The following is a 24971-nucleotide window of genomic DNA, read 5'->3' as shown; positions in this document are numbered from 1 at the left end:
TCAAATTTTTGATGATATGGGTCAAATAAAATTTCATACATCTAATCAAGTATTTCCTTGCACAAAATTAAACCAAACCTGGACGTCAAGATTGTTTATTAGCCTAACGTATCTCGGTTTATAATGTTCCATCAATCCATCCTATGAATATATATATTTTTTCTTTCTTTCGTATAACTTTCATGTAATATTCTATCTCATCGGATAAGTGATTAGGCTGAAACGCAATATTTAAAGTGGAAATCGAATTATCTCCGTACCGTACCATGTCGTAAATCATAATAGAAACATAGGCTAATTCAGTTAGATATGCTCAGAACTTGTGTTATAAAGAGATGTTGTCTTCCATTCTGTCTTAAAGGAAGCTGTGGAAGGCCTCCAACGAATCGTTTCATTTCATAGCATGCGTACAACCCTATATATCCACAAAACATCTTTCTTTTTTTAATATAAAACAAAACATTTATCATTTAACTTTAATTTAACCCTTACTCTCTTCGGTTTAGGTCTCGTAAAATCAAAGTGCGTACATAATAAAATAGCTCATTAAGCATATGCATTCAATTCGAGATCTTTGCCTTTTCGATGAGTAATTGTATATGGTTAGACCAAGAAACCGAATATGCATATGTAACTACCGAATTGTATCTACCTATATATGCATGACATGGCATTGAATAATGAGAAACCTTTGTGTGCGAGAAAATTATATTATTGTGATGACATATGATATTGTTTATAAATTCGATATGAAATATGATAAGATGTGGAAATTGTATGTCTCGAATCTAAAGGAACAGATGGGGAAAGATTGAGGATGAGCTTTTGGGCTTATCTAACCAGAAAAGAAAGGATGATAAGTGACAGTCCAACACCTGTCCACCTGTTCAATTTGCCTTTGTCCCTTTTATAGTTTTATCATGTACTTGCGATTCCAGTTATTATTATTTTTCTAATTTCTTTAGAATTTGATCAGTTTGTTTGTACGACTTACTCCAATATTTTTATTTTTGTTATTATAAGATATCTTTACCTAAATCATCAAATACGGAAAGTTTCTATACGAGCATTTAATTTAAGACGTTGAAATGTATCGGTCGTTCTGGATATGTATAATGTATCTAAGTATCCGAGAGTGTGTAATAAACTATACATTTATACAGAGTTAGGTATTGACTATTGTAGATTTGTAGTAATCCACTAATTTATCAAGAGTTGAACATGGTATCAACTAGAGCAACTAGAACAAAAAATTTGGGTTATAATATTCGAGACAGAATTGAGAATTGGATGGGTTCATTTTTACAAATTTAATAATTCTACTATATATATAATATATATATATATATATATATATTATATATATTTGAATGGCTATATATATTGTTAATATTTGTATAGAGTGCATTGCCTATCCAAAGTATTTGCATTATCAATAGCTGCTCTCGGTTGTCCCAAAATATCGAAACTATCCTTACTTGCTGTCCTGTTATTATTCATGACAGTCTTTAAGATTTTTGTTCTAACCATATATATATATACGTAATTTTGTCTATCTTGTTTGTATCTCTGGTTTCCAATAATACTCACGATATACTTTTTACATACTCGTTTTGTTCTCAGTTAAATAATAACCAGAAATTTTCATATCTAACTCGAAGTAAATTTCTATGAACTTGTTCATATCAGTTCAAACGTAGACAGTGAATCGCCACCACCATATATATAAGTTGGTTTTTACTACATGTTTAACAATACTGTAAATTATATACACAAGAGCTTTAGACTTTTACAAGAAAATGACAACAACCAAAAAAAAGAGTAAACGTTTTGGATTAAAAGTGCTAGTTGACGACAAAAAGAGTAATAGAGTATGCTATCGAAATCAGCATCTTTGTACAATTGTTCACAAAGAGATGCTGTGCGGCGTAGAATGACCCAGCCTAGTTCTAGCATAGAAACGAGAAATACAAAATAAAGTTACGTTTTTCAAGATTCAGATCGATCTCGTTTTGTGATACAATCAACAAGTTAACTATCAAATACAAACAAAATGATATTGGAGGTATGTTGAACTCGACTTTAATAGAAATTAACTCTACTGCTACAAATGTTAGAATTGACTATTCTTAGTATAAAATCTGCATTACATATTGAATCGAACGCTAGAGAGAATAGAGTAATCTCAAAACGAGGACTCCTGATATCTTTTATATGGCTATGAAGAAACTAAACTAAATGGAATCAAAGTAAAAGATACTCGTATATGCAACGAAACCGACTAATTATTATTAGAAAGAAGATTCATTACTATACCTTTTGTTGACACACAAAATATATTCTCTAAACAAGTGAACGTGAGCGATACATATATTGCATGTAACTATTAGGACCACTACAATTTTTCTTTTGTCCGTTTCATGTCAGTCCAGCTAAGATAATACAGCACAACTTTGGTCTCATTCATATACAGAAACGCCCTTATCAATCACTCAAATTAGTAACTCTTGAATAATTATCTAATATATTTCATGTTGAATCATCTTGCGGTAAAAAAATAAAAAGTATATATAACTTCGTAAAATCACGGTATACTTAAACTTTAATCATCGAATACTCGAATTCCATGCGTTTATTCCATTCGTCTCCCCCTTTTATATAACTGAAATCGTATTAAGCTTTCTTCTTAGTAACCATATATGGTGCTCATGAACCCATCATTTAAAAATATCTATATATAATTGTGCTTAACCCATTATACAAAATCATGTGACGCTTGATTATCTACAGGTTCCATACTCCCACGTTACTTCGGTAATTTTAATCTCCATCACATAGAAAGAGAGAATTGGCTAGGAGTTAGTAATCATTAAAAATATACAAAAAGAATAGTAAACATGCTCACAATATTAGAATAATCATCTTTATTAAGAGCAGATTATTTACAACGACCAAAACAAAGTAAAGAACTCGATGAAATGAATCAATGTCACCACCACGCGATGGTCGATGGGGCGTTATCTTAAGCAAAAATCTCAACATTGAGAGGACCATAAACAAATAAAGAAATAGATAATACAATTTCAAATGACCCCTCTCCTCTCCTCTTCGATCGTGTGGTTTCTTTCTTCATTTTTCGCATCTCTCTAGCTCTATATATTCGTGTTTCGTTCAATAATACAAGACGAGATGACGGTCGCAGGATGAACAAGAGTACTTGCGTTTGACTTTGAAACAGAGTGGTAAGAAACAGAACAACCACTTCGTCTCTATATCCACCGCCGAAACTTTTCCCCCGCAGTATGGACACATCCCCGGTGCTTGTTGCCGACCAAGCTCCGTCTTCTCTTCATGATACACAAATTCCAAACACATTTTTTTTTAATTAGTTTTCTCGAACTCTCAGACCCTCCTTTGTGTCTTAATCTTTATAATGTTTTGCTAGGCTAGCTTGCTTCTTTCTGGTACGTTAGCTGAGAAAAATCTAGAAGTGTGGAGAAGAAGAAACGAAAAGGATTGGGTTTTTTTTTTTTATTACCAAGAAAGGGAAAAAAAGAAAACTATTTCAAGTGTAAAGATGTGTTTTCTTCAGAAGGACTTGGTGTAGGGTTTTAGCAGTACAACGACAATGAATTTATAGACGATTTGGTGGTCGATGACGTGGCGTACTCTCCAACGATACATAAAATAAGTGTTTTTAGAAAAATCTTTTAGAGTCATTGGAACCAAGTTTATTAAAGGTGTAGAAACCAAGTTTATTCGGTGTGGAAACTATCTGTTGATGACGGATACATATGTGACAGGTTTCACGATACAAGGAATCATATAGTTCCAAACATAAACTAAACAGGAACAGAAACTCTCAAGTCGACAAGAAGATGGGAGCTGAAACTCAGTCGTTTTAGTGTTTCTCACTTTCTCTCTCAACAGAGAAGTTTAATCTCATCCTCATGTTTCATAAGAAATGAAAACAGCCTTACCTAAACCAGATTCAAGACTGGTGTCATAACATCAGAATTTAGCAAACCAAGATGGTAAAAATGGTTAGAAACGAAACATCATTCACATACATTTACAGACCACAAAGTTAACTGGAAAATTGCTTCTCAATCCTATGAAGTTTTCCGGACATCTAAAAATCTTGCTAAATGCTACAATACAACAGCTCAATAGAGAGTATACCATTAGGTTCGTCTTCCCAAAGTTTATGAATTCCATAAATCATTTATCTTCTGTACAAGTACTTGGATAAGGGAAAGTTGAGGCTTCTCGCAGCCTGTAAACCATATTAGAGGAAAACACAAAAAGAATTGGTGCATCAGGAATTTTTTTGTATTACCCTCTGCTATATGACTCAACAATTGCAAATAGAGTGTTTACCTTCAGAGCCAGATCTTCAGAGACCATAGAGCGGTATCTAATAGAACCTTCTAATGGGCAGCTTCCGCTTTTGATCAAAAAGTTTGCATCACAAAGGCTTGACACTTGCAGCAGAATATCAGACATCAGGTTGCTATTTTCTTTTTCGTAGCCCGTTGGGTCTTCGTCTTCTGCTTCTTCCTCTTCGCCAAATGAAGAATCTCCCACGGAGGCAATACACTGGAATATCGCCAATAGTCTTTCCAGTGGAAAGCTTCCAGGCCCTTTCATGACTGCTTCCTGCTCTGCAATTTCCTTTTTTTCCATCGACTTCTCAGAGGCCCTGAGGAGGAACCATTGTGAAGAAACTATCAGATTTTTTAATTTTGAATGCATCACGAGAAGACACACCACCATTACCATCACATGCTTTTACTAGACTTGTTATTAAACTCAGTGAAGCAAATCCTTTTTCTATTAGGATAATATGTCAAAAGAGAAATAAAGACACTGTTTTTGACAACTTACTTGCGCTTTCTTTTACGATTATCCATGCCCCCTGTGGAATCAAACATCGATGCGTCTAGCGTTGCTGGGTTTCTTGAAGCAAGAAATGCCGCAATAAGAAGATACTTTGCTGAAGTAGACATATGAAAGTCCAATATTTCAAGTTCTTCACGGTTTTCAGAACTGCAGCTAGCTTTCTGCCTTCTCTCGCCTCTGGTGTCACCATCATGAGGGTGACTCGAGACCCTAAATATCTCATTTAAACAGGAAGCAATAAGCGGTTTAAGATTGCTATAGAGCCTTCTCTTCATATCTTCATTGGGTGAAATTCCTAAATCATCGAGTGGTTCACAATACTTTCTGAACAATGATGAGAAGGTAGTACACAGTTCCTCAACGCTCCTGGTGACCCTACAGAATGGTTTCAACACAACGCTGTTTCACACCAAAAACTACATCAGTAAACAATAAGAGTAAAGGACAGAGAAAGCTCGTATGGAGGCAAGGTTGTACTATCGCCTTACTCGAGGAAAGCAGAGTACAATTTCCGGTTAGCTTGATTTCTCAAGAAAATTTGACGAAGATCCTCTTCAGAATACTCAGGAAAATAAAGAGGCAGAGGGTCTGTGTATCCCATGTTTGAGTAATACACATCTGGTGGCAGTCCGCTGATAAGTATTATACCAAGTTGAGGCATCTTCAAAACAGTATGTAAACTGAAAAGAAACTGCAGAATCATAGAGCCTTTGTCCCAGTCTCTGATAAGATCCACATTATCAAGTATTAGGTATACCATCTTCCCCATGGGTTTCCCATCCGACTTATTTGGTCTTGAGGTTCTGGAACCAGACTCAAGAGACTCTATCACATTACTAAGGGCTTCACGAAGCAAGTTGACAAAATCAGATGGCTTGTCGCATCGTTTTGCACTAGAATACCCATTTGAAGAACACTTCCTATGAAGCAACAACTGATTTAGAATCGACTCAAAAAGGATACGCGGAGTGTAACATGTACGACAGCTTGAATAAACAAAGGGGCGATTGAGATGCCTAAGCACCTGAAGAACAACGCTGGTTTTTCCAGTAGAGGCACCTCCATAGATCATTATTGGAAGAGTAGGGCAATTCAATGGGCCCATAAGACGAATAAGGTCGAAAATCTGAGAGCGTCTGCCCGGAAAGATTGATAGAACCGCGTCCAACGTGATTGATTCCTTCCCAAACGTGAGATCATCAACGGTTGGTAGGTGGGATTCACTAGGTTCAGGATTCTCAACAGTTACAGAAGATGACGACCTGGTGCTTCTGCGAGTGACTTTCGGACTCTCCTCTATTGGCATGTTTTAAAACCTGTGTCCAAAAGTCAGAACGAAACAAGACATTGGTGATAAACAGTGGAAATAGATTTCACGGTGAAACATACCAGCCAAACAGTTCAAGTGGTATGCAAGTTCAGCTACACAAAATGTTGACTGATACCATCTCAATGTGATACAACTGAGTATTCAAACATGATGCTGGAAATTAGTTTTTAAGCTCCAAGACTACATACATAGAATCAATTTTCAGAATTGAAACTGAAAACCCATTTACATTATATGGATACATCAAATCAACTTCACAGCACAGCCAAAAAAAAAATGCATAATGATCTCACTTCAACCAATTTTGTAAAGATAAACCGAAACATAGACATCAAAAATCCCCAATTCTGGATAGCAAACTCTAAAGTTGATTGCTTTCTCTCAGTACGTCAACACAACAACAAGAAGAGCTAGGATAAGAACAAGTGAGGACATCAATGTTTGATGAGACACTAACCAGCGAGTAAAGAGACCAACTTTGGTTCGATTTCAACTAGAAACTCCTCCTTGGAATCCCGAAACTGGTGAACCCAAAAGCTCTTCCACAAGTTATTTCTTCTCCTCAGACTCTAAATCGAGAGAGAAGGAGACCGTTGCTGTAATTAGGTCAGAGATGCAGCAAAATCAACTTCCAAGGAGATGAGAAACACTGAAACAGAATTCGATGTCCACGTCAAACACTAAACCGACGCCGTTTAAACTAAAGTCTTACACGACGCCGTTTAGTCTCCAGATGTATTGGATTATTCATTCTCTTTGGACGATTTTATTAGTTTTGTACTTTTTGTTTAATCGGGTAATCAATGTTCATTTAAGAGAATATACAAGATAGTATAATATAATTTCGATAATTTCAATCATACATAATTACAAAACTTGCAAAACATAAATTTCACACAAAGATGGTCCTCAGAACAAAATATTCGTTTGGCAATAACAATACCAGCTTTTTTTCTCTTTGATTTGTCTGTTTAAGGAATATATTCTTTTCTAAAAACCATAAATTATCACTGAAACTTAATACAAGTTATTAACACATTTGGTTGTCTTGTCCTTGCACTTGAATTAAACTCATATAGACATGTTTGAAGAACAAAAACACTCGTAGAAATATATACTAACTTGCGATCTATCACATCAGTTCTCGCAAAAGAATAATGAAGAGTATGATAAAAGTTTCGTTAATAATAAATGAAAAGTGGGATTCGGTTTAGAGATAGGACAAAACATAGCTTGAGAGTTTAATTATAGAGAAGTATAACTAGTGTTGTAGGACAATAGATAGCTTTTTTTTCCTAAATTATAATATCATCCAACTTTGTTACATAGAATATATGATCTTATATAAAAGTGTCCACTAACGGGATAATTTTTTTTGTTTTGTTATAGTAAACAATGTTTTTAAACGGGAGAAAGCTGCCATTTCCGCCGTCTGATACACATATATTGTCAATTAAGTATTATTACACCTTTTGGTCAAATAGAATTTAAAATGAAACTTTTGTGTTTCTTTAATTAACAATAAGATTAATTGGATAACAAAAAAAAAATGGGGTTGGGTTATATAGTGGACAGGAATAATGGAATATGTTCTTCATTCCTGATCCTAGCTAGAGAGATCTATCACTGAACTCATCAAAGATTTCAAATGCTTAACATGCCGGTGCTACAAAACTAGTCTTTTGATTTTTTACGGCACAACACCACACTAAACTATATTTTTTTTTTTTTGTTATTGTGGACACTACAATCTTATCAGTTACCGTATAGAATTTTAGATTAGATGTAAAGGGCCGGGGGTACTAATATATGAAGTTGTTATATAGTGCAACGCATGAAAGGTCTACAAGATCTATAAACTAAATTTAATTAATTGAAATGCTAATCATTGATGTATATGACAATTGGTTTGCCTAGTACATAAATAATTGATAAAGATTATATAGGCATATATTACATGGGCATGCAATGAGAAGGTGTCTTAGTGTCATAATTACTAGAAATATGTAGACAACACAGAAAAGAAAACACTGTCTTGAGCCACTCTTTGGCATAATGACCTTTCCACTACAAAATGACAAATGATATATTTGGTTCTCATGAAAACTTATTCCAACTATGGATTCATCCTTTCAAATGACTTTAAATGTAAACTTTCACTCAAAATAATGAATCATAAGCGGAAATTCTTAGAAATAAGAGTTATTTTGTAAAATATAATAACCACTTTAAAAATTGATATATAGCATCGATCATATGGCAATAATCACTTAAGTAACACCATTCAATTTTTAATACTAGAAAGAATTAAGTTGAAGCTAATGCAACTATACATTGCAAATCAAAGAATATTTGAATATTAGTGCTCACATCTAGCGCATCAAAATAGATTAAAGCTTTAATACGAAAATATGTACCAAAAAAAAACATATAAAAAAATTATAAGACTGAACAAAATTGATTAAATCTATATTAAAAGATAATGGAATGAAAAAGGTGATAACACTATTCCTAAAAAAAGCAACATATAAAAAAGCAACATTCTATCATGAAGCGAGGCAACATATGTTTTACACGAAGAACAATGCGGTCAAGTTCCACTTTTCTTAGGTCATAATTAATTTCTTCTTTTCTCTTCTTAAAAAGCAAAAAAAAACAAGTAAATATATATATTTATATAAAAAGTTCTAATAGAAAGAAAAAAAAGAAAAAGAAAAGCAGAAGCTAATCAACAAAGGAAACATGGATTCTCTTGGGTAGACAAGTAGCCATGAATCCTTCTTCTTCATCTTCTTCTTCTTCCTCGTATACCTCATCCCCTTGGTCAATCATATCTATACCCCCCATACATAGGTTAATTACACTTATGCCCTCTTTCCCGCCTTTTTTGACCGTTACTAAACCCTCTTGAAAAACCTCTTTCACCCATTCTTCAAACAAACCGTTTGCTAAAAACCCACACCCTTTGTAGAACTTCTCTATCAACTCCGCCTCGACGGTGAACCCGAATCTCTCTTCTTGCTGCCCGAGGATCTCCTCGCACGAATCTTTGATCTTCGTCACAAAGAACTTGGTTATATCTTCGTTTGACGAAACTGTGAATTCAAACCGGTTTTGGATCGAGTCTAGAAAACGTTCTTCAAACGACCCACTTGAGGTTTGAGTTCCCGGTTTAGCTTCTTCTTCGTCTTCTTCATCGGCATCAACTCTTAAGTTGAGGTCGAGAGCGTTGGATTCGAACTTCAACTGTCTTGAGAACTCTTTCTTCATGTTGCTTATTTCGCAAGCGACATTGCTTTCGTTATCCTCTTCTTCGATTCTAGGATTCTTTTTCTTCTTAATCATAGGATCAGTTTCTGGTTTCCTCTTGTGATTGACCAAACCAGAACTCGATTTGTTACACTTCAACACCATTGGTATGACAAAATGTTCATTCTCTACATATTCATCATCTTCTATTGTCAAAAGGAAGATGATTTGGCTCTTCTTTCTTTGAGAACCATCAACATCTCCAGACCTTCCAGCCTCAAATCTATCTATGAGGAGCTTCATGAATTTGGCATCGGCTAAATCAACTCGCTCTATCAAAATAAGAACCTTTTCCCCCTCCTTCAACGCGTTCTCTAGCTCCCCGCATGCTTCACTTGCCTTGGATGTTCTCAGATTGATCTTCAACATATTTTCGAGTGACCCGAAAAGAGAAGTTGTCATTGTGATAGCTAATCTCCTTTTTGCAGTCACGTCGTTCCCTGAAACGAGGATCCATGTATCTCTCCTCTTACTCCTCTTAACAGATTCTTCCATGGCTTCAACGATTGAAGGGAGAACTTCCCTTTGCCATGGAATGTTCTCATGAAGCTTTTCTGATAAATTTCTCATTCCAATCGCTCTCTGTAGTTCTTCTTCATCCGAGTTCTCTGAATCAGATGGAAATGGAGAATGACCAAGTGCAAGAGTGATCTTAGTTTCTACGCCTTCATCATTGTTACTACTCTTGAATCCATCCAAACTTAATTCATCGTTTTTCTTTAGACCTTCTTGCTGGTTACTTCCAAAACTGAACTCAATAGTACATGAGTTCTGTCGTCTGAATTTAGCAACCGAACTAGATGCACGTGAGTTTTGCTTCAGACCCGAGTCAGCAAAAGAACCTTGTAAAACAGAGCGGCTCTGTTCCGCCTTCCAACCATAGCCTTGAGAAGTCATACCGGGTTTCTTGTGGTGAAGAGCTTGACAAAACCGGTTCCATTTCTTCCTCAGTCCACTCAATTCATCCTGAAACTTAAACAACAAGACAAAAAAATATTAAGTAACCACAGAAACGTTGATAACAAAACAAAGAACATTCATCTATAAAAAAAACAATTATACCTTTTGGTTAATGTTGTTGTTGTCTCCATGAGGCTGCAGCCAAGGCGGTAAAATTTTATGTTGAGCTGATATAAAAGCTTTTGCTTCTTTTTCATAGTTAAAAGCACATTCTCCGCAGAAGTTGAGTTTATCTTCATCATCTTCTTCTCGTGCTCCTTCTTCTTCCTTAACTCTAAATGGCTTCATCTCCATCACTTGAGAAGCCATCTCAGAACTGTGACCACTGAAACATTAAAAAACTTATTAATCACGAATACTTAAGTTTGTGATTAATGAATTGAAATTAATTATAAGAAGAGGAGAAAAACCTGGAAGCATGGAGAGTTAATGAAAGTCCTCCTGAAGGAATCGAAACAGCTTGAAGAGCCCATTGAACATCAAGTGGAGGTTGCTTCATTTGGCATCTCATGTATGTTTGGTAAGAAGCTGTCCCCAAGAGCCAAACTTTGGTTCCTGAGTTGCTATAATCATAAACTAATCTCCCTACCTCTTCCACTAGATGATCGGCCGCGCTGTAATTCGAAGAAGATGCGCTGTTACCCCCGCTCCACACTGCCCAATCTAGATCTCCAAGACAAACAATGACACCTTTACCACCCCAAGATGTGAAAGAATCAATCTTTCTCTTCAATTCTCTAACTTGTCCCTCTATATCCTCCTTCTTCATGAAATTCAAGCCAACTTGAGAAAACTGAAACTTGATGAAATGGGTTTGTTTTAAATCTTCTGGAACTTCTCCTCTCTCAATTCTACCCATGAGTTTTGCAACCACCCCTTCAGTTAGAGGTACAGAGTCTCCAACTATGACAGTGTTCCTCTTCTTGTTGTTCTTCTTTCCTAGAAGCACTTCGATGACCGGGTTTGCGTCTTCTCTTATAGGAAAAGCTTGATCTGGAGTAAAGGTCTTTCCTTTAGGGAAATGGAAGAAAGGGTTTTGCTCAAAAGAGTGATGATTGGACAAGTGCGCATGCCACATCTTGCTAGGATTAGGGCTTAGAGTCCCTCCTCCTTGATTGTTTTCACTAGAAGAAGGAGAGCAAGGAGAAGAGAAGACACCAACAGAGGAAGAAGAGCCGTAGAAAACAGGGGAAGCAACAGAGGAATCATCCTCTATGTTACTTTTCACGGATACACTAGACAGTCCAGCTTCTCTCATCACTCTACTCACACTAGGATCATCAAGAATCGACACAACGAGCTGCTCGAGCTCGACTTTAACCGCCAAGAACGGCTGGTTCTGCTGGGTCTGCTGCTGCTCCACACACCCTCTCCTCTGATGCGCCTGTGCTCTCTTGAGAGCTGCGACGAGAGCGTTGGAGAGAGACGGCTGGGTCTGAAACAGAGGGTTGGGGTTCGTAGGAAGCCTGTTGAGAGCAACATTGAAACAGAGCTCGAGAGCTCGACAATGGAGAGAAGGGTGAGCCATTTGGCGACCGAGGGCTGTGAAAGGATGAGATTTGAGACATGCCCTTCGGAAAAGATTGGATCTAGACGAAGTTAAAAGCGTTGAAGCGACGTGAAGAGGAGTGACCTGGGAATGGCCTCTCCTTCTTGCTAAGGTTAGAGATTGCTTCAAAACTGAAGCAGCCTCAGGTGTTAGTGTCTGGTGCACGGTATAAGCTCCTGTACGCATTACAAAACCACCCACCTTAAAACCCAAAACCCCTCTCAAGAATCTATATCTCTTTGCTATGAAACTGAAACCTTTAAGGGAAGACTTTGAAGTTTCTGAAACTTAAAAAGGAAGAAGAAAGCAACGAAGGAAGCAAACTTAGTGATATAAAGAAAGATATGTTTAGTGTGAGAGAAGTATCGAAGAGATGAGGACAGAGCAAGTTATGAATTTATATTGTTGGGTTGGTTTCATACTTTCGATGTTGTTTTTTCTTTTATTATTTTTTTTTTTTTAAAAATCAAAATTTCCTTTATAATGGTTTTTGTTTTATAATAAATGATATTCTCCTTTTGCTTTTCGTCTTTTGAATAGTAAGGCAGCTTTCTGAAGCTTTTTTGAATTTCCCACTTCCTTCAAGCTTCGTTTCCCTCCACAGGTTCCAAGTTAAAAATTTGTGTCGAACTTATATTATATATATATTTCATCTTTATACATATGATTATAATGAAATATTGAGGGCCGGCTTAATAATAGCTGAGGCCCTGGTTGAATTATTTAATGTTTGGTTACATTTTATTATTTTATACTAATTACCATAGACATTAAAATATATACTGGATGATAGAATTTAGGGCACCCTATAAGTTTTCTTGTTTCCGTTTACTGAAATAAAATTATTTTGGCTTTATCATGATATGAAACAGTTGATATTTTTAAAATTATTATTAACATCATATATAGTACAGAACTATATAACTATTCACTTGATTGTTTTCTTGTATTTGTTTAAACAGCATTACATGGAAATGTAAACTTCGATATGCTTTCCTGAGGAAGTTGGTGACTTAATAAATTTGAATTAATTATATGATATTTGTAGTGATATTTCTTCCAAAAATAAAAAAATGATATTTGTAGCTAGTGATCATGGGAACAGGATGTATATGAAGGTTCGATATTAGTAGTTAGCATCTCCGTGACGTCTCCTTAAAACTCAGCTCTAGTAAATTTCATACTACAGATAGATTAGAAACCCACCTCAACCTTAATTCATCTAGATTTAGATGTATATATACGTTTCTTTTTCTATAGCAGCGAAAAATGTTCAAGATAAATTTGAGCTGCTTATATATCATTGCTATTGAAAACATATCCGAGATGGTCTCTGGTTCATACAAGCACCGGCATCGTCCTTCATACATACATATATATATATATATATATATATATATATATGCATGCATCGATTTGCCTTATGGATCTTGTGAGGATTAATCCGATCCCGTTAATTAAAACAGATTTAGTGGGAGATTACAAAGTTGCATTTCAAATTATGTGTTCAGCAAACTACATGACCACATTGAAATAGCTTGCTTTCTCAGAATGAGGACGATCCGGTCCGGCAATTGAATCTCTGGTCCATTTCTTGTAGAATATATCAAATTTAATTTTGGTAAAGCTAAACTTGAGAAAGAGAACAATCAAACTTTATCAGAAAATATTAATGCTTAACCAAATGAGCTATACATCCAACCACATTAAATCTAAATATTATACTCTTTTGAGTTACTTCATTAATACATTATAAATAAATTTTCTTTTATGTAGGGAATAGTTTCATACAAAGGAAAGAGTCATATTTAATCTTTTTTGTTTAGCCTCTCTCTCAAATCTCTCGATCTTTCCTAAAACTACAGAACTCAAAGAGTGTAACCACAAAGAAAAGCAAAAGTTGATAATAAAGAGACGTCAAAGTAAAATTGCAATATATGTAAACAACATAGAAATTATATAAAAGTGTGTCACTGTCTTTGAGGCTGATCTTTGAAGAGAGACAGATATTCATTCTTCAAGTCTTCCAAAAAAGCAACAATCTGTCTCCTATCTTTCAATTTTCAAAGCACACACACACTCTCTCTCTATCTCTAAGATCATACTATTAAAAACACATATTGATGTATAATGGAATCTTTCATAATTCAGTTAACCCTGTTAGGTTTTTTCTGGTTAGAACATTTGAGTATGGCATGTCTCCACAATAATTGATAAGCGTTGTTTCCGGTCAAAGTTATAGCTCGGGAACCAAGAAGTATACGTAATGGACACTTTTGTGGGTTTTATAACATTACTATATACTACATAGAGGAAAATTCAAAAAATATACATATATTTTAATTGAGTGGGTTTTAATAAATTCTAGGTTTTTTCCAAATTTTTTTAATGTGTGATTGGAAGCCTATAAAACTGCAGAATCATTGTGCCAGTATATATGTGGATTACAAATGATGCCCTAACCAAATTTGGAACCCTAAATCAGTAGTATTCGACTCCATGCATTCCCTCAGTAGATTCGATATCAACTTCGGCTTAGTTATGCATCAAATTTTGGGTTTGTAATATATCAAAAGCCACAAAATAATCCAATTATCTAATGCTAATAGAAAAGATTGGTGGTCCTCATCACTGGTGCGCGATTGGTGTCAGGATGAGAAAGAGAAAAAAAACATTGCATGTTATGTATAATTTCAAGCTTTATTGCGTGACGCAGTTAAGTTACCTCAGACTTTTGATCATTCATGGTACTCGAATTATTGCCACCTTTTTTTTTTGGTTTTGATCAGTAATCAATTATTTTTACACAACATGTATACGTATCTCATAATCATTATGTCTGCTCCGTCTTCCATGCAAAGGCTGTACCTCACGTACCAAATTATCTATCATGTTTAAAGTAGTAGTATTTCAAATTTTCATTAATATATTACACAAATACTAATTATACAAACAGATGTGTGCTTTTGACATATATAATACGCTCTTATTAGATTACACATCTTTTTGTTACCAAGAGATCTCTTATACGTATCTATGAATACATCCACTATAGGAAAAGAATGAGTTACAAGTAGAGGAGACTGATGAAGTGAACTAGTGAAGTATCTCGATGCCGTAGATATACTTGTTAACAGGTTTTCTTTTTTGCAGGTTGAAGAAGAATATATTTTCGAGGATTCAACATTTCAAAATGACATGCATGGTGCAACATAGTTATTGTTCATTGAATGTAGTTTAAATTTTATCTACCGAATGATCAAGATATGGTAAATCAATTACTGTATACGGTTCAACAACTGAATTTGTATATGTATGTCATAACCGATTAAAAGCTATGCAAGAAATTATATTAGTGAGACAAGTCAGGGACAAAAGAAAGGACCAAAAGGGCAAAAATAAATTACAAAACGAAAGCAAAGAAAAGAATAAAGAAGGAAGGTGTGAAGAGCTTTTTTCCCCTGAAATCTAAGAGAATGTGATTAAAGTTACAGCTCAAGAAGAAGAATAAAAATGGAAAAACAAAATAAAAAGCAAAAAGAAAAGGTTATAATAAAAATAAAATGTATATATATGTGTCCCCTAATAAGATAGTTAAGTACTTTCACTTTCTCGTTTTGCTTCATTTTGTATGACTTAATCTGTACTGCATGCATAAAAAACGATGACGTATTAGCTGATCATTGCTGCCACATTCTTTCTCCGATCTCTTAGTTTCTCTGATCCCAACGAGAATATTTCTCTTTATTGTTTTTCCTTTTTTTCTCTCCTTTATAAATCTTCTTTTTATGTGAAATTGTGAATTTTAATTTAAAGACTTTTTTTTCAAAAGAAAGTAAATCTTCCAATGGTATAAAGGTTACAGCTTAGGGTTACTTTGATCAGATCGATTATCTTTTCTTCTTTCATAAATCATAACCTCCAGGTTAGATTAAAGAAATCAGATTTAAAGTTCGAATAAAGAAAAGTTTATAAAATAAAACTAGTCTCATCATTATAGTTTCACAACTTTAGGGCTATTGTCTCGGATAATAAAGATAAAATTAGCTAAGCTAGATTGGATATATATATATATATATATATATATATATATATGAGAAATGGTGATGTTTATTAAAAATATAAATATTCGCTTAAGTCTTTCAGAACAAGTTTTAATTTACTTTAGTCATTCACCAAAGCAAAAATGCTAAGTTTTTGACAAAAAGATAAATTAACTTCTGAAAATATATAGATGAAAAATGTGATGATTCCTACTTTTAATATTTCTAAAAAAAAAGTTTCAGCAACCTCTATTGCTAAGTTTCTTTGATTGCTTGACAAATCTATTCGACCGGTTTAATTACACATCGTAGCGTAAGTGGCCGGTTTACTATGCAACTTTATAACTAAATTATTTGGGCTTAAATAAATTATCAAGGGCAGAAAGCCCACACGCAAATATGTACGTTAGCAAATTTAAATCAAAGTAATCAAAATGGTTCTAATTAATTATGATTATTACGCTTAGGACTAATTAATAAAGTGTTTCTCTATTCATTAGATGAAGGGAAATAATTTGAACTTATAAAATTTATAGGAGACCATATCATTTTAGATGTTATATAATATAATAATAATAATAATAATAATAATAATAATAATAATAAGTCTTTTCATAGAAAGGGCCGGAAGATTAAAGTGGGTTATACGATATTACGATATGTAGTAGTACAATGTTCAACTATTGCAGTCAAAAAAGCATTTTTAACTCCTTTTACATCTTTTATGGATAGTTTTCACTATTTTTTTATAACTGAAAAAGATGAAACTTTGGTTTTCATATGATTCTTTTGATCATCTAGCGTCGTATCCAAAACTAAAGATCATATTTATCTTTACTTTTGTTTTATTTTGGAATATTAATTAACTTTAGTTTCTACATTTATATTAGTAAATAGTGACCACGTTAATTACATATAGATACATCATACATATATATATATATATATATATATATGTATGTTATAAGTATATGTTAACAATGTTGAACAAGAATAATTTTGTGTGTGGATGGAAAAGAATAGCAATGCCCAAATTAATTAGTAATAAAAATTCATTACTGGTGTACTTAACTGCTTAAATTAACTAATACAGTATCAAATTTTCTTTAAAAAAAAAAGAGAAATATTGAAAGCGTAAACGAAAAACGAAACAAATCATTGGAAAGGATCGGTCAAAGAGGAATAATTAAGCTCTTTCTTTTTAACACATTTTATTTTCATTCACTTTTGTATTTGTCTTTTGTTGGGTACTGTTGAACGAATGTTTCTTTACTTCCATCACAAGACAAATAAATTATTCAATACCTATATAAGTTCTATTTTTAATCGTTTTATTCTTTTTAATTGTTTTTCTACTGGAAATTAAAGAAAATATATCATAGTTTACTTTTTCCTTTTTTTCGGATAATTAATAAACATGATTTCCAAATAGAAGTTACATGTTGATGATTGTATTTCTTCAGATCAATGTTGTTGTCCAAACGAATAGTATAATTACGTAAGATATTGATTTTTACAATATACTGACGTAAAGGAACTTGCTTTATATACAAAATAAAACTTTATTTCTCTTAAATTTATGTGAAAACTAACTAATGAGGAGGCTAAAGTAGAAGTTTCCATAACTCTAAGTCTCTAAGCTAAGTTGAAACGAGGAAACTTAAGAGATGTAAAAAGAAATGGTATAACAGTTTGGCTAAATTTCATACTCATTTTCATAATCTTCATTCTTCACTAGTCACCGGATTGCAAAAAGAAATGATTTCTTTGTTCGGTGAAAACCTAAATAATGGAAGTAAACTATAAACTTGAATAAACCAACACATTAGATGATAAGGTTGTAGATTTCAAAGAGTAATTGACTGAAAATAAAACATAGTAAGTAAGTCGACTGAAATACAGTTAGTTAATTATTTATCTGTTAAATGTTCTTTATTTTTAAGTTTTTAACCCATCAAACTGCAATCTCATTCAAACATTACATATCTGTTCATAACCGGAACTCCATGCATTTTGGATAGTCAGAAGTGAAGATCTTAGCTTATGCTTCAGTCGTCGTTCTAAAAGGCTCCAATGACTCAAATTCACTTTTACGATATATATTGTAAAATATATAAACCTAAAACAATATTGGTAGTGGAGTTGAGTCACCCAAAAACTTCTATCAAAACCACATCTTATCCTTAGTGTTTTTAATGTTTCCACTCCTGCAAAGCCTGGTGTCTCGCTACGGAACACCATGGTCGTAGCTAGGCTTGTGTTTTAAAACTTCATGAAAGCTACCAATTATTTTAGGAAAATCAGATGTAATTCCAACATTTTCAAAAAACTGTATTATATGTCATATATATACCATAAGAAGTGATTTAACATTTCATCCTGTTTGAATGGTGGTTGTGGGCCAATATCATGCATAAGATTTTCATTACACAGTCAAACACTCAACACTAACTACATACTCAAACGGGCTATATATTATAAACCGTGATGCATAATTTTCTAGGCCAATACGTGTCTAGTTAAGCCCAATATGCTTCTTTACCCCTCTTTCTATACTTTTTTTTTCATTTTGTTTACTGACTAAAATTTAGGTCGTCAAAGTTGGATAACCAAAATCTATAGAGTATAAATCGTAACGTAAGATTGATACGAATTCGAACTACTCATATCCTAGCAAACGTGAACGGATCTTGTTAGAATATATTTAGAGGAAGGAATAGTTCTAGCTCCAGAGTCCAGCGTCCAAGTATATGTTTTCTTCTAGAAACCACTTCTTACTTGTAGTATTTTGTAAGGAAACGAAAGAAGTTTCAGAAGTGGAATCTATGTTAATTGTTCAATTTATAAACCAAATTATATAATAAGAATCCGACAATATCGGGAATGTTTAGTTGACATTTCAACCTAATATCATCAATCACATATATATTTTTGCATGGTGAGTCATCCAGAGATTTATGAATCTTCCACATATAAAATAGCTAATTTGCTTTTAGCCTAAATATTTTATATTATCCAATATCTAATATTAAATATACTACAATTAATATGCACATTAAGTATTGAATAATAATAATAAGACGTTTGAATGAATTCTTAACCATAGGTCCAAAACTATATATAAAAGTTATGTCATATATAATCTCCTCCATACACGTGGTAACATAAGTAGTATGTTGCCAACGAATATTTTTATAATTATCTTTGATCACCGAGATCATGTTTGAGCCACCCATGCCACGACATTTTGACGTATAATCACAATTATATGGGAACCAAACACTGTTCGTTTCTGTTCATACATCTAAAATACAACACTTCCCCATACAAATTACTTTTCAGAAAGAGTGTGACTGTAATTGAGTCACACATTTGATCTGAGTTCTAAGGTTCGATTAAAATTTCTCCAATTTGTTTCTAAAACTCAGTTTCCGTAACGTATACAAAGTCCTGAATATATAATCACTGCATATAAAACAAAGCCGATAAAACGTACCATAATTCATTTACATTTTTTAATATCTTCCGTCCACTGCATTTCAAAGACTACGACTATAATTTGTGTATAACAAAATAAGATGTACATAGAGTTTTATACATTCACACTTAAACTACTTTAATTTTTTAATAATTATAAATAATCCAAAATCAGTGCTCCACGTCCACGTGACTACTGGTCAACTCAGATGATAAACGGGTTAAACATTTTTGTCGTTGGACGTCAAATCAACAGGATTGATAGTGTGGACATGTACGTATTTGTTTGTGCCCATCTGCTAATTCGCATGAAAATTATTGATACGTTCTCCAACATAATAATATGTATATTTTGATAAAGAAACAAAATAAATTTACCTTAGAAGTTAGAATTCTTTATCTTAGGTCATCCAATTTTTGGACGACAACGATCTATTTTTATGTTGAGGCAGATGAACCTGGTCCCTTTTAAGTAATAGGTCAGTCGTAGTGATCGCCTTCACTTTTATTGATGTATTTTTCATGATTTATAAATGCTTGAAAGAATTGAGAACTTACAACGTATGATACCGAACCGTTGATAAAAAATAAATATTTCCACAACCATAAAAAAATGTTTATTGATTGTTTTATAAAACTTTCAAATTCAGTTTACACCATTAAACAATCAATGTTTCTTTACTAACACTTGCAATAAAATTGCATATACAATTTGAAGAAATGGTTCTCATCAATGATTCATGACATCTATGCTTTCTATGATATATGATTCTTTTGTAACTTAGATTTTGGATCAATCCCACATAATTTTGCTTTTCGAAGCCACTATTTTTGTGTCTATTGATATATATATAAGTCCATGGTTATAGGTAAAAATTTGTAATAGTACCTCAAGTAAGTGATTTCATATATAGCAACATGATAGAAGATGGAGTTTTATGGTACATATGTTTACGCAAAAGAAAGCATCCAGAAGGGTCACAGATAAATAAAATTAACCATAGATTTGCTAGCATTCAAATCAAGGGACATTAAAGAATCTATTGGGCCCTATTAAGTTATTTTCAATAAAAGCTCAAGAAAAAATAAGTTGACAATCAAACTTAATCATCACCATTATTGGCCATAATCATTACGTACGCATACACATAACCATGATGTACCTATGTTTTAATATTTGAATTCTGAAATTGCCTATCATATATATATTTTTTTTTTATAAACACATCGTCTCTTAACTTTCAATGTCGTATCCTAGTAAATTAGAAAATAAATCGAGTAAATATCTATGATATTCTTGCCCTTAATTATGCTCAGACAATATGATTCGATCATAACCAAAAATAATAATTTGGAACTGTAAAGTAAAACATATATATGTATAGGGAAATATATGATGACTAAACTAATGCATATTAAGGAGAAAGATACGATAACTAATATTTCATTGTTATATATAATTAGAGAAAAGGAATCAGAATTTTGATATCGAAATTGAACGGTCAAGATTGGATCAGGAGATTATACAAACAATATAACACGTGCCTAAAAACCTCTCTGTCAGACGCTTCTTCTTTTGTCTATAAAATCATCGGCCCACTTCTTGTTTTTTGTTGATAGTACTACACTTAACAGAAAGACACAACACAAAGAAAGAAAGAACAAAACAAAACCTTCCGTTTCAAGAAAGAATCCTTCTCTCTTTTTTTGTGTGTATACCCGAAAATGGAAGATCTGGAACATGAGTACAAGAATTACTGGGAAACCACAATGTTCTTCCAGAATCAAGAACTCGAATTTGACAGGTACTTCCAGAATCTTGTGAACTGCCTTTCTATTTTTTTCTCCTTAAATCCTTTGTAACATGGTAATTATATTAACTAATGTAATGAGATTGTTGTTTTGAAAATGAATTATAAAAAAATATAGTTGGCCAATGGAGGAAGCGTTTTCAGGTTCGGGAGAGTCTAGTTCGCCGGACGGAGCAGCAACATCGCCGGCTTCTTCTAAGAACGTTGTCTCTGAGAGGAACAGACGCCAGAAGCTTAATCAGAGACTCTTTGCTCTCCGATCAGTCGTTCCCAATATTACCAAGGTCTGATTTATTCCATTAATGGTTTCTCTTAGTATTAATTTATCCAACTGTCTCTTTTTGTATCTACATAATTTAATAAATAAAAGTTTCGTCACCAGCAAATTTCTTTTGGTCGACAAAAATTAAATACGAATAAGCAGCGATTTTTTTTTTATCTCTTGTTTCTTTTAAAAAGGAAATAAAACCATACAATTTGGTTAAACCAAATCCAACCAACATTAAATAAAAAGGCAAACCAAACTTTTGATACTCTAAATCCATACTAAAATGTATTTTGGTCCCCTGATAGCGTATAATTGTGTTCGTGTAGATGATTTTATTAGGATTGTATTTAATTAAAATATTAATCATGTTTGTGTATATTATTTTAGTTGGACAAGGCCTCTGTCATCAAAGATTCAATTGATTATATGCAAGAACTTATTGAACAAGAGAAGAGGCTTGAAGCAGAGATCAGAGAGCTGGAATCACGATCAACATTACTAGAAAATCCGATAAAAGATTACGATTGCGTCAATAATTTTTCAGAAAATCCTCTCCAAGATGATTTTTCCGACAATATTTTCATGAGATCCAAGAAGGTCAAGCAGACGGATTACAACACTAGAGTACAATACTCTCCCATTGAAGTTCTCGAAGTAAGTACTAAGTACTATGTATTATATATATTTTTTTGGTTGAATAATTTTAAAATACACTTCTTTGGGAGTAAAGTTAATTATATTCCTCAAATTTTTATTAATATGAAAAACAGATGAAGGTGACATGGATGGGAGAGAAGACAGTAGTGGTATGCATAACATGTAGCAAGAAGAGAGAGACAATGTTGCAGCTTTGTAAAGTGTTGGAGTCTTTGAACCTCAACGTTCTCACTACTAACTTCTCTTCCTTCTCCTCTCGTCTCTCGACCACTCTCTTCCTCCAGGTCACACACAATCACTCTCTCTCATATTTTTACAATTTGGTAATGCGATACTAGCTAGTACAAACTACAAGATTCTAAATCCATTTAGAGAAATATGTGTGTTTGTTTCGGCTGAAGCTCATTTTGCACTGATCAACCCAAATTATAAAATGTTTATTGAAAAGATATGATAATATAGTTTAGAAGATTCTCTCTAATATGTTAATTACAATACGCTATATAAAAAGATTAGGCACTTGTCGGACTATAAAAACACACCAACCAAAAATATTTGTCTATATTTATCCTGTCGCAAGTAGCAACTATTCAAACCTCATTTTCCAAATCTTTTGTCATATTTCAAAGCTAATTCATATTCTTATTTATTTTTTGGGGTGATATTGGAAAATATGGTCGCCTTGACGGCACGTAGACAAATCTCTCGTAGGTGTCAATAACTTAGTATAGAATAAAAAGGATATGATATGCTTTAGTAAAGTAAATTGTTCTTTTATTAGATTTTTGCTTTAAAAGAAAATAAAATAGGTTTATTCAAACTATTTTATACAAAAATCACTATCAAATTCAAAAGGGTAAACCTTTAGACACGGACCCATTCTAATTACTACTTTGTTCCCACTTGTCTCCATTAAGTGGACCTTAATTCACATTACACCTTAAGTATTTACTAATTTGTCTTCTTATATAATAATATCCTAATCAAATCAATTAAAAGCTCCAATTATTGAGGTGGCCTCGAGCCCCATCACATTTTTTTTCTTTCGAAAATCGCCTTGACTTTTGTTTTTGTTTTTGAGGAGGGGTTAGATTCGCTTAAAAGTTAAATGTCATACTCCAAAAATTATTAGACTAATTTAATTACGTTTGTGTGTGTGAAATAAAATCTTAGGTGCCGCGTAAAAGCGTCGTCTGAACGAACGTATAGCAGCACCACAAAAACGTGGCTAATATATATATATATATACTACTCCTATAATATAAACCTCACGTTTGTCTCTTTCTCATTCACTCGTTATTAGCACGTGACTTTTTCCTCCCACTATTATACCTTACATTAGTTCTTTATCCAAATTAAACAATAGTAAAATGCCGGCTAAGCTAATTTCGTCTGCTAATTAGCAACTTTCATAGGAGATGATTGAACGTTTAATTAATGTTAAGCTAGAATATATGTTCTTTAGTAACCCCTTTCATTATGCTAGTTACTAATTTTGGTTAAATATATTACATAAAAGGTCTCTTCATAGTAGTTCCTAAACCTTATTCTTGTTTGGATTCGTTAAGAGTTATTATTTTTGTTTCTGTTTTATCACTTTCTCCAATCTACTGTAGTTTCTTATCATTCAAATACTAGGACTTTGGTTAATATAGAAGAATCTAATTACACCTAAAGCTAGTTTCTTTTATTTTGAAAATGTTAGTTTTCGTGATCCAACATTAGATTTCGTGTAGGTTGGAAAGGTAAACCTACAAACATATAGTAATAGCATATATCGTTTATAACATTTCCTTAAACACAAATTAATATAATCAGACGCTAAAAATACAGTAAGGTAATAGAGACAAGAGTGGGGAATCATGGGGAGTTGGTGAAATATTTGAGCTCCAATCATTATATAAACAAATACAAAAGTCGATCATTTCATTTTCAAAACCTGTCTTTATCTTTCTTTTATATATACAAAAGTAATGACTTTACACTCCTAATCTAATTTCCACTCGAAATAATTATATTACTTATGCATGCTTTGTCGTATATAAACAGATTTGATCAGTTGTGGTTTTCCTAAACATATTTTATTCCAAATAAGCTCGTAAGCTCGAATTAATACTTTGATTATACAGCATGTGAGTTAGATATAGTTTCGAATAACCTTGTATATAATTATGGTAATGCAGGCGGATGAAGAGGAAAGCAATGCGGTAGAGGCCAAGATACAAATGGCAATTGCAGCTTATAACGATCCAAATTATCTTATCAACTTCTAAATCAGATTTTTTTTTTTCTTTCTATATGTGAAGAGGTACATTGTTGTAAGGGTTTATTTATCTTCTGAGCTACAAAACGTCACGTCTGATGGTATTACAATAATAATACATGCACGTTCCTTTATGAAAACTCAAAACTATACACATATCTAATAAATGTCCCATTTAAATTTTAAGTAGTGACAATCCAACTCGAGCTGTTGGATTCAAACACATATAAAGAAAAAGGTTAAGAAAAAAAGCAAATTAGGACTTTTTATAAGAAGATTATCGTGTGGATGCTTTTTGTTTTTGATTGATGAACAGAAGAAAACAAATGCATATTGTAGATAAAGAGATATGCCATTTGTTTCTATTTGATCTGTAAAGTTAGACAACACATGTTTCTCACC

The 24971-nt window shown here is 33.1% G+C and overlaps 4 protein-coding genes across 7 annotated transcripts; 1 reads left to right on the top strand and 3 right to left on the bottom strand.

Moving 5' to 3' along the window:
• Positions 1-2907: 2907 nt before the first annotated feature.
• Positions 2908-3596, bottom strand: LOC17877808. The gene has a single exon (XM_006284827.2). The coding sequence runs from the start codon at positions 3373-3375 to the stop codon at positions 3172-3174; it is 204 nt and encodes a 67-aa protein (XP_006284889.1). The 5' UTR covers positions 3376-3596; the 3' UTR covers positions 2908-3171.
• A 405-nt stretch (positions 3597-4001) lies between these two features.
• Positions 4002-6856, bottom strand: LOC17879148 (origin of replication complex subunit 5). Of its 3 annotated transcripts, none has more exons than XM_023778739.1 (6): positions 6690-6856; positions 6292-6412; positions 5391-6218; positions 4888-5301; positions 4381-4702; positions 4002-4276 (listed from the first exon to the last, which is right to left on the bottom strand). In XM_023778739.1, exons 3-6 carry the CDS (start codon positions 6206-6208, stop codon positions 4226-4228), a joined length of 1605 nt encoding a protein of 534 aa, XP_023634507.1. In that variant the 5' UTR covers positions 6209-6218; positions 6292-6412; positions 6690-6856; the 3' UTR covers positions 4002-4225. The 3 variants fall into 3 exon arrangements, with proteins under 3 accessions (XP_023634507.1, XP_023634506.1, XP_023634505.1); XM_023778738.1 differs by having other exon boundaries at positions 6292-6365; XM_023778737.1 differs by lacking the exon at positions 6292-6412.
• Positions 6857-8910: 2054 nt separating this feature from the next.
• On the bottom strand, positions 8911-12382 carry LOC17877445 (protein SMAX1-LIKE 4). Of its 2 annotated transcripts, none has more exons than XM_006282993.2 (3): positions 10912-12382; positions 10604-10826; positions 8911-10513 (listed from the first exon to the last, which is right to left on the bottom strand). In XM_006282993.2, the coding sequence occupies exons 1-3, from the start codon at positions 12234-12236 to the stop codon at positions 8957-8959; spliced, it is 3105 nt and encodes a 1034-aa protein (XP_006283055.1). In that variant the 5' UTR covers positions 12237-12382; the 3' UTR covers positions 8911-8956. The 2 variants fall into 2 exon arrangements, with proteins under 2 accessions (XP_006283055.1, XP_023634883.1); XM_023779115.1 differs by having other exon boundaries at positions 8911-10507.
• Positions 12383-21218: 8836 nt separating this feature from the next.
• Positions 21219-24709, top strand: LOC17878060 (transcription factor bHLH27). Its single transcript, XM_006285027.2, has 5 exons — positions 21219-21375; positions 21500-21665; positions 22037-22303; positions 22420-22590; positions 24490-24709. Exons 1-5 carry the CDS (start codon positions 21296-21298, stop codon positions 24577-24579), a joined length of 774 nt encoding a protein of 257 aa, XP_006285089.1. The 5' UTR covers positions 21219-21295; the 3' UTR covers positions 24580-24709.
• The last annotated feature ends 262 nt before the right edge of the window (positions 24710-24971 follow it).

This window comes from Capsella rubella, unplaced genomic scaffold (genome assembly GCF_000375325.1).
Source record: "Capsella rubella cultivar Monte Gargano unplaced genomic scaffold, Caprub1_0 scaffold_7, whole genome shotgun sequence".
Lineage (NCBI taxonomy): Eukaryota > Viridiplantae > Streptophyta > Magnoliopsida > Brassicales > Brassicaceae > Capsella > Capsella rubella.
The sequence above is the reverse complement of the archived record's forward strand: the minus strand, read 5'-3'. Positions and strand labels throughout refer to the sequence as shown.

What these genes read in the sequence shown, in the direction of transcription:
- LOC17878060 (XM_006285027.2), top strand. Translation starts at nt 21,296, where the DNA reads ATGGAAGATCTGGAACATGAGTACAAGAATTACTGGGAAACCACAATG. An exon ending in CTCCCATTGAAGTTCTCGAA is followed by an intron (nt 22,304 to 22,419) that starts GTAAGTACTAAG and finishes TATGAAAAACAG; the next exon opens with ATGAAGGTGACATGGATGGG. An exon ending in CGACCACTCTCTTCCTCCAG is followed by an intron (nt 22,591 to 24,489) that starts GTCACACACAAT and finishes ATGGTAATGCAG; the next exon opens with GCGGATGAAGAGGAAAGCAA.
- LOC17877808 (XM_006284827.2), bottom strand. Translation starts at nt 3,375, where the DNA reads ATGTGTTTGGAATTTGTGTATCATGAAGAGAAGACGGAGCTTGGTCGG.
- LOC17879148 (XM_023778739.1), bottom strand. Translation starts at nt 6,208, where the DNA reads ATGCCAATAGAGGAGAGTCCGAAAGTCACTCGCAGAAGCACCAGGTCG. An exon ending in TTGTACTCTGCTTTCCTCGA is followed by an intron (nt 5,302 to 5,390) that starts GTAAGGCGATAG and finishes GGTGTGAAACAG; the next exon opens with CGTTGTGTTGAAACCATTCT. An exon ending in CTGAAGATCTGGCTCTGAAG is followed by an intron (nt 4,277 to 4,380) that starts GTAAACACTCTA and finishes TATGGTTTACAG; the next exon opens with GCTGCGAGAAGCCTCAACTT.
- LOC17877445 (XM_006282993.2), bottom strand. Translation starts at nt 12,236, where the DNA reads ATGCGTACAGGAGCTTATACCGTGCACCAGACACTAACACCTGAGGCT. An exon ending in TTAACTCTCCATGCTTCCAG is followed by an intron (nt 10,827 to 10,911) that starts GTTTTTCTCCTC and finishes TTAATGTTTCAG; the next exon opens with TGGTCACAGTTCTGAGATGG. An exon ending in ACAACAACATTAACCAAAAG is followed by an intron (nt 10,514 to 10,603) that starts GTATAATTGTTT and finishes TTGTTGTTTAAG; the next exon opens with TTTCAGGATGAATTGAGTGG.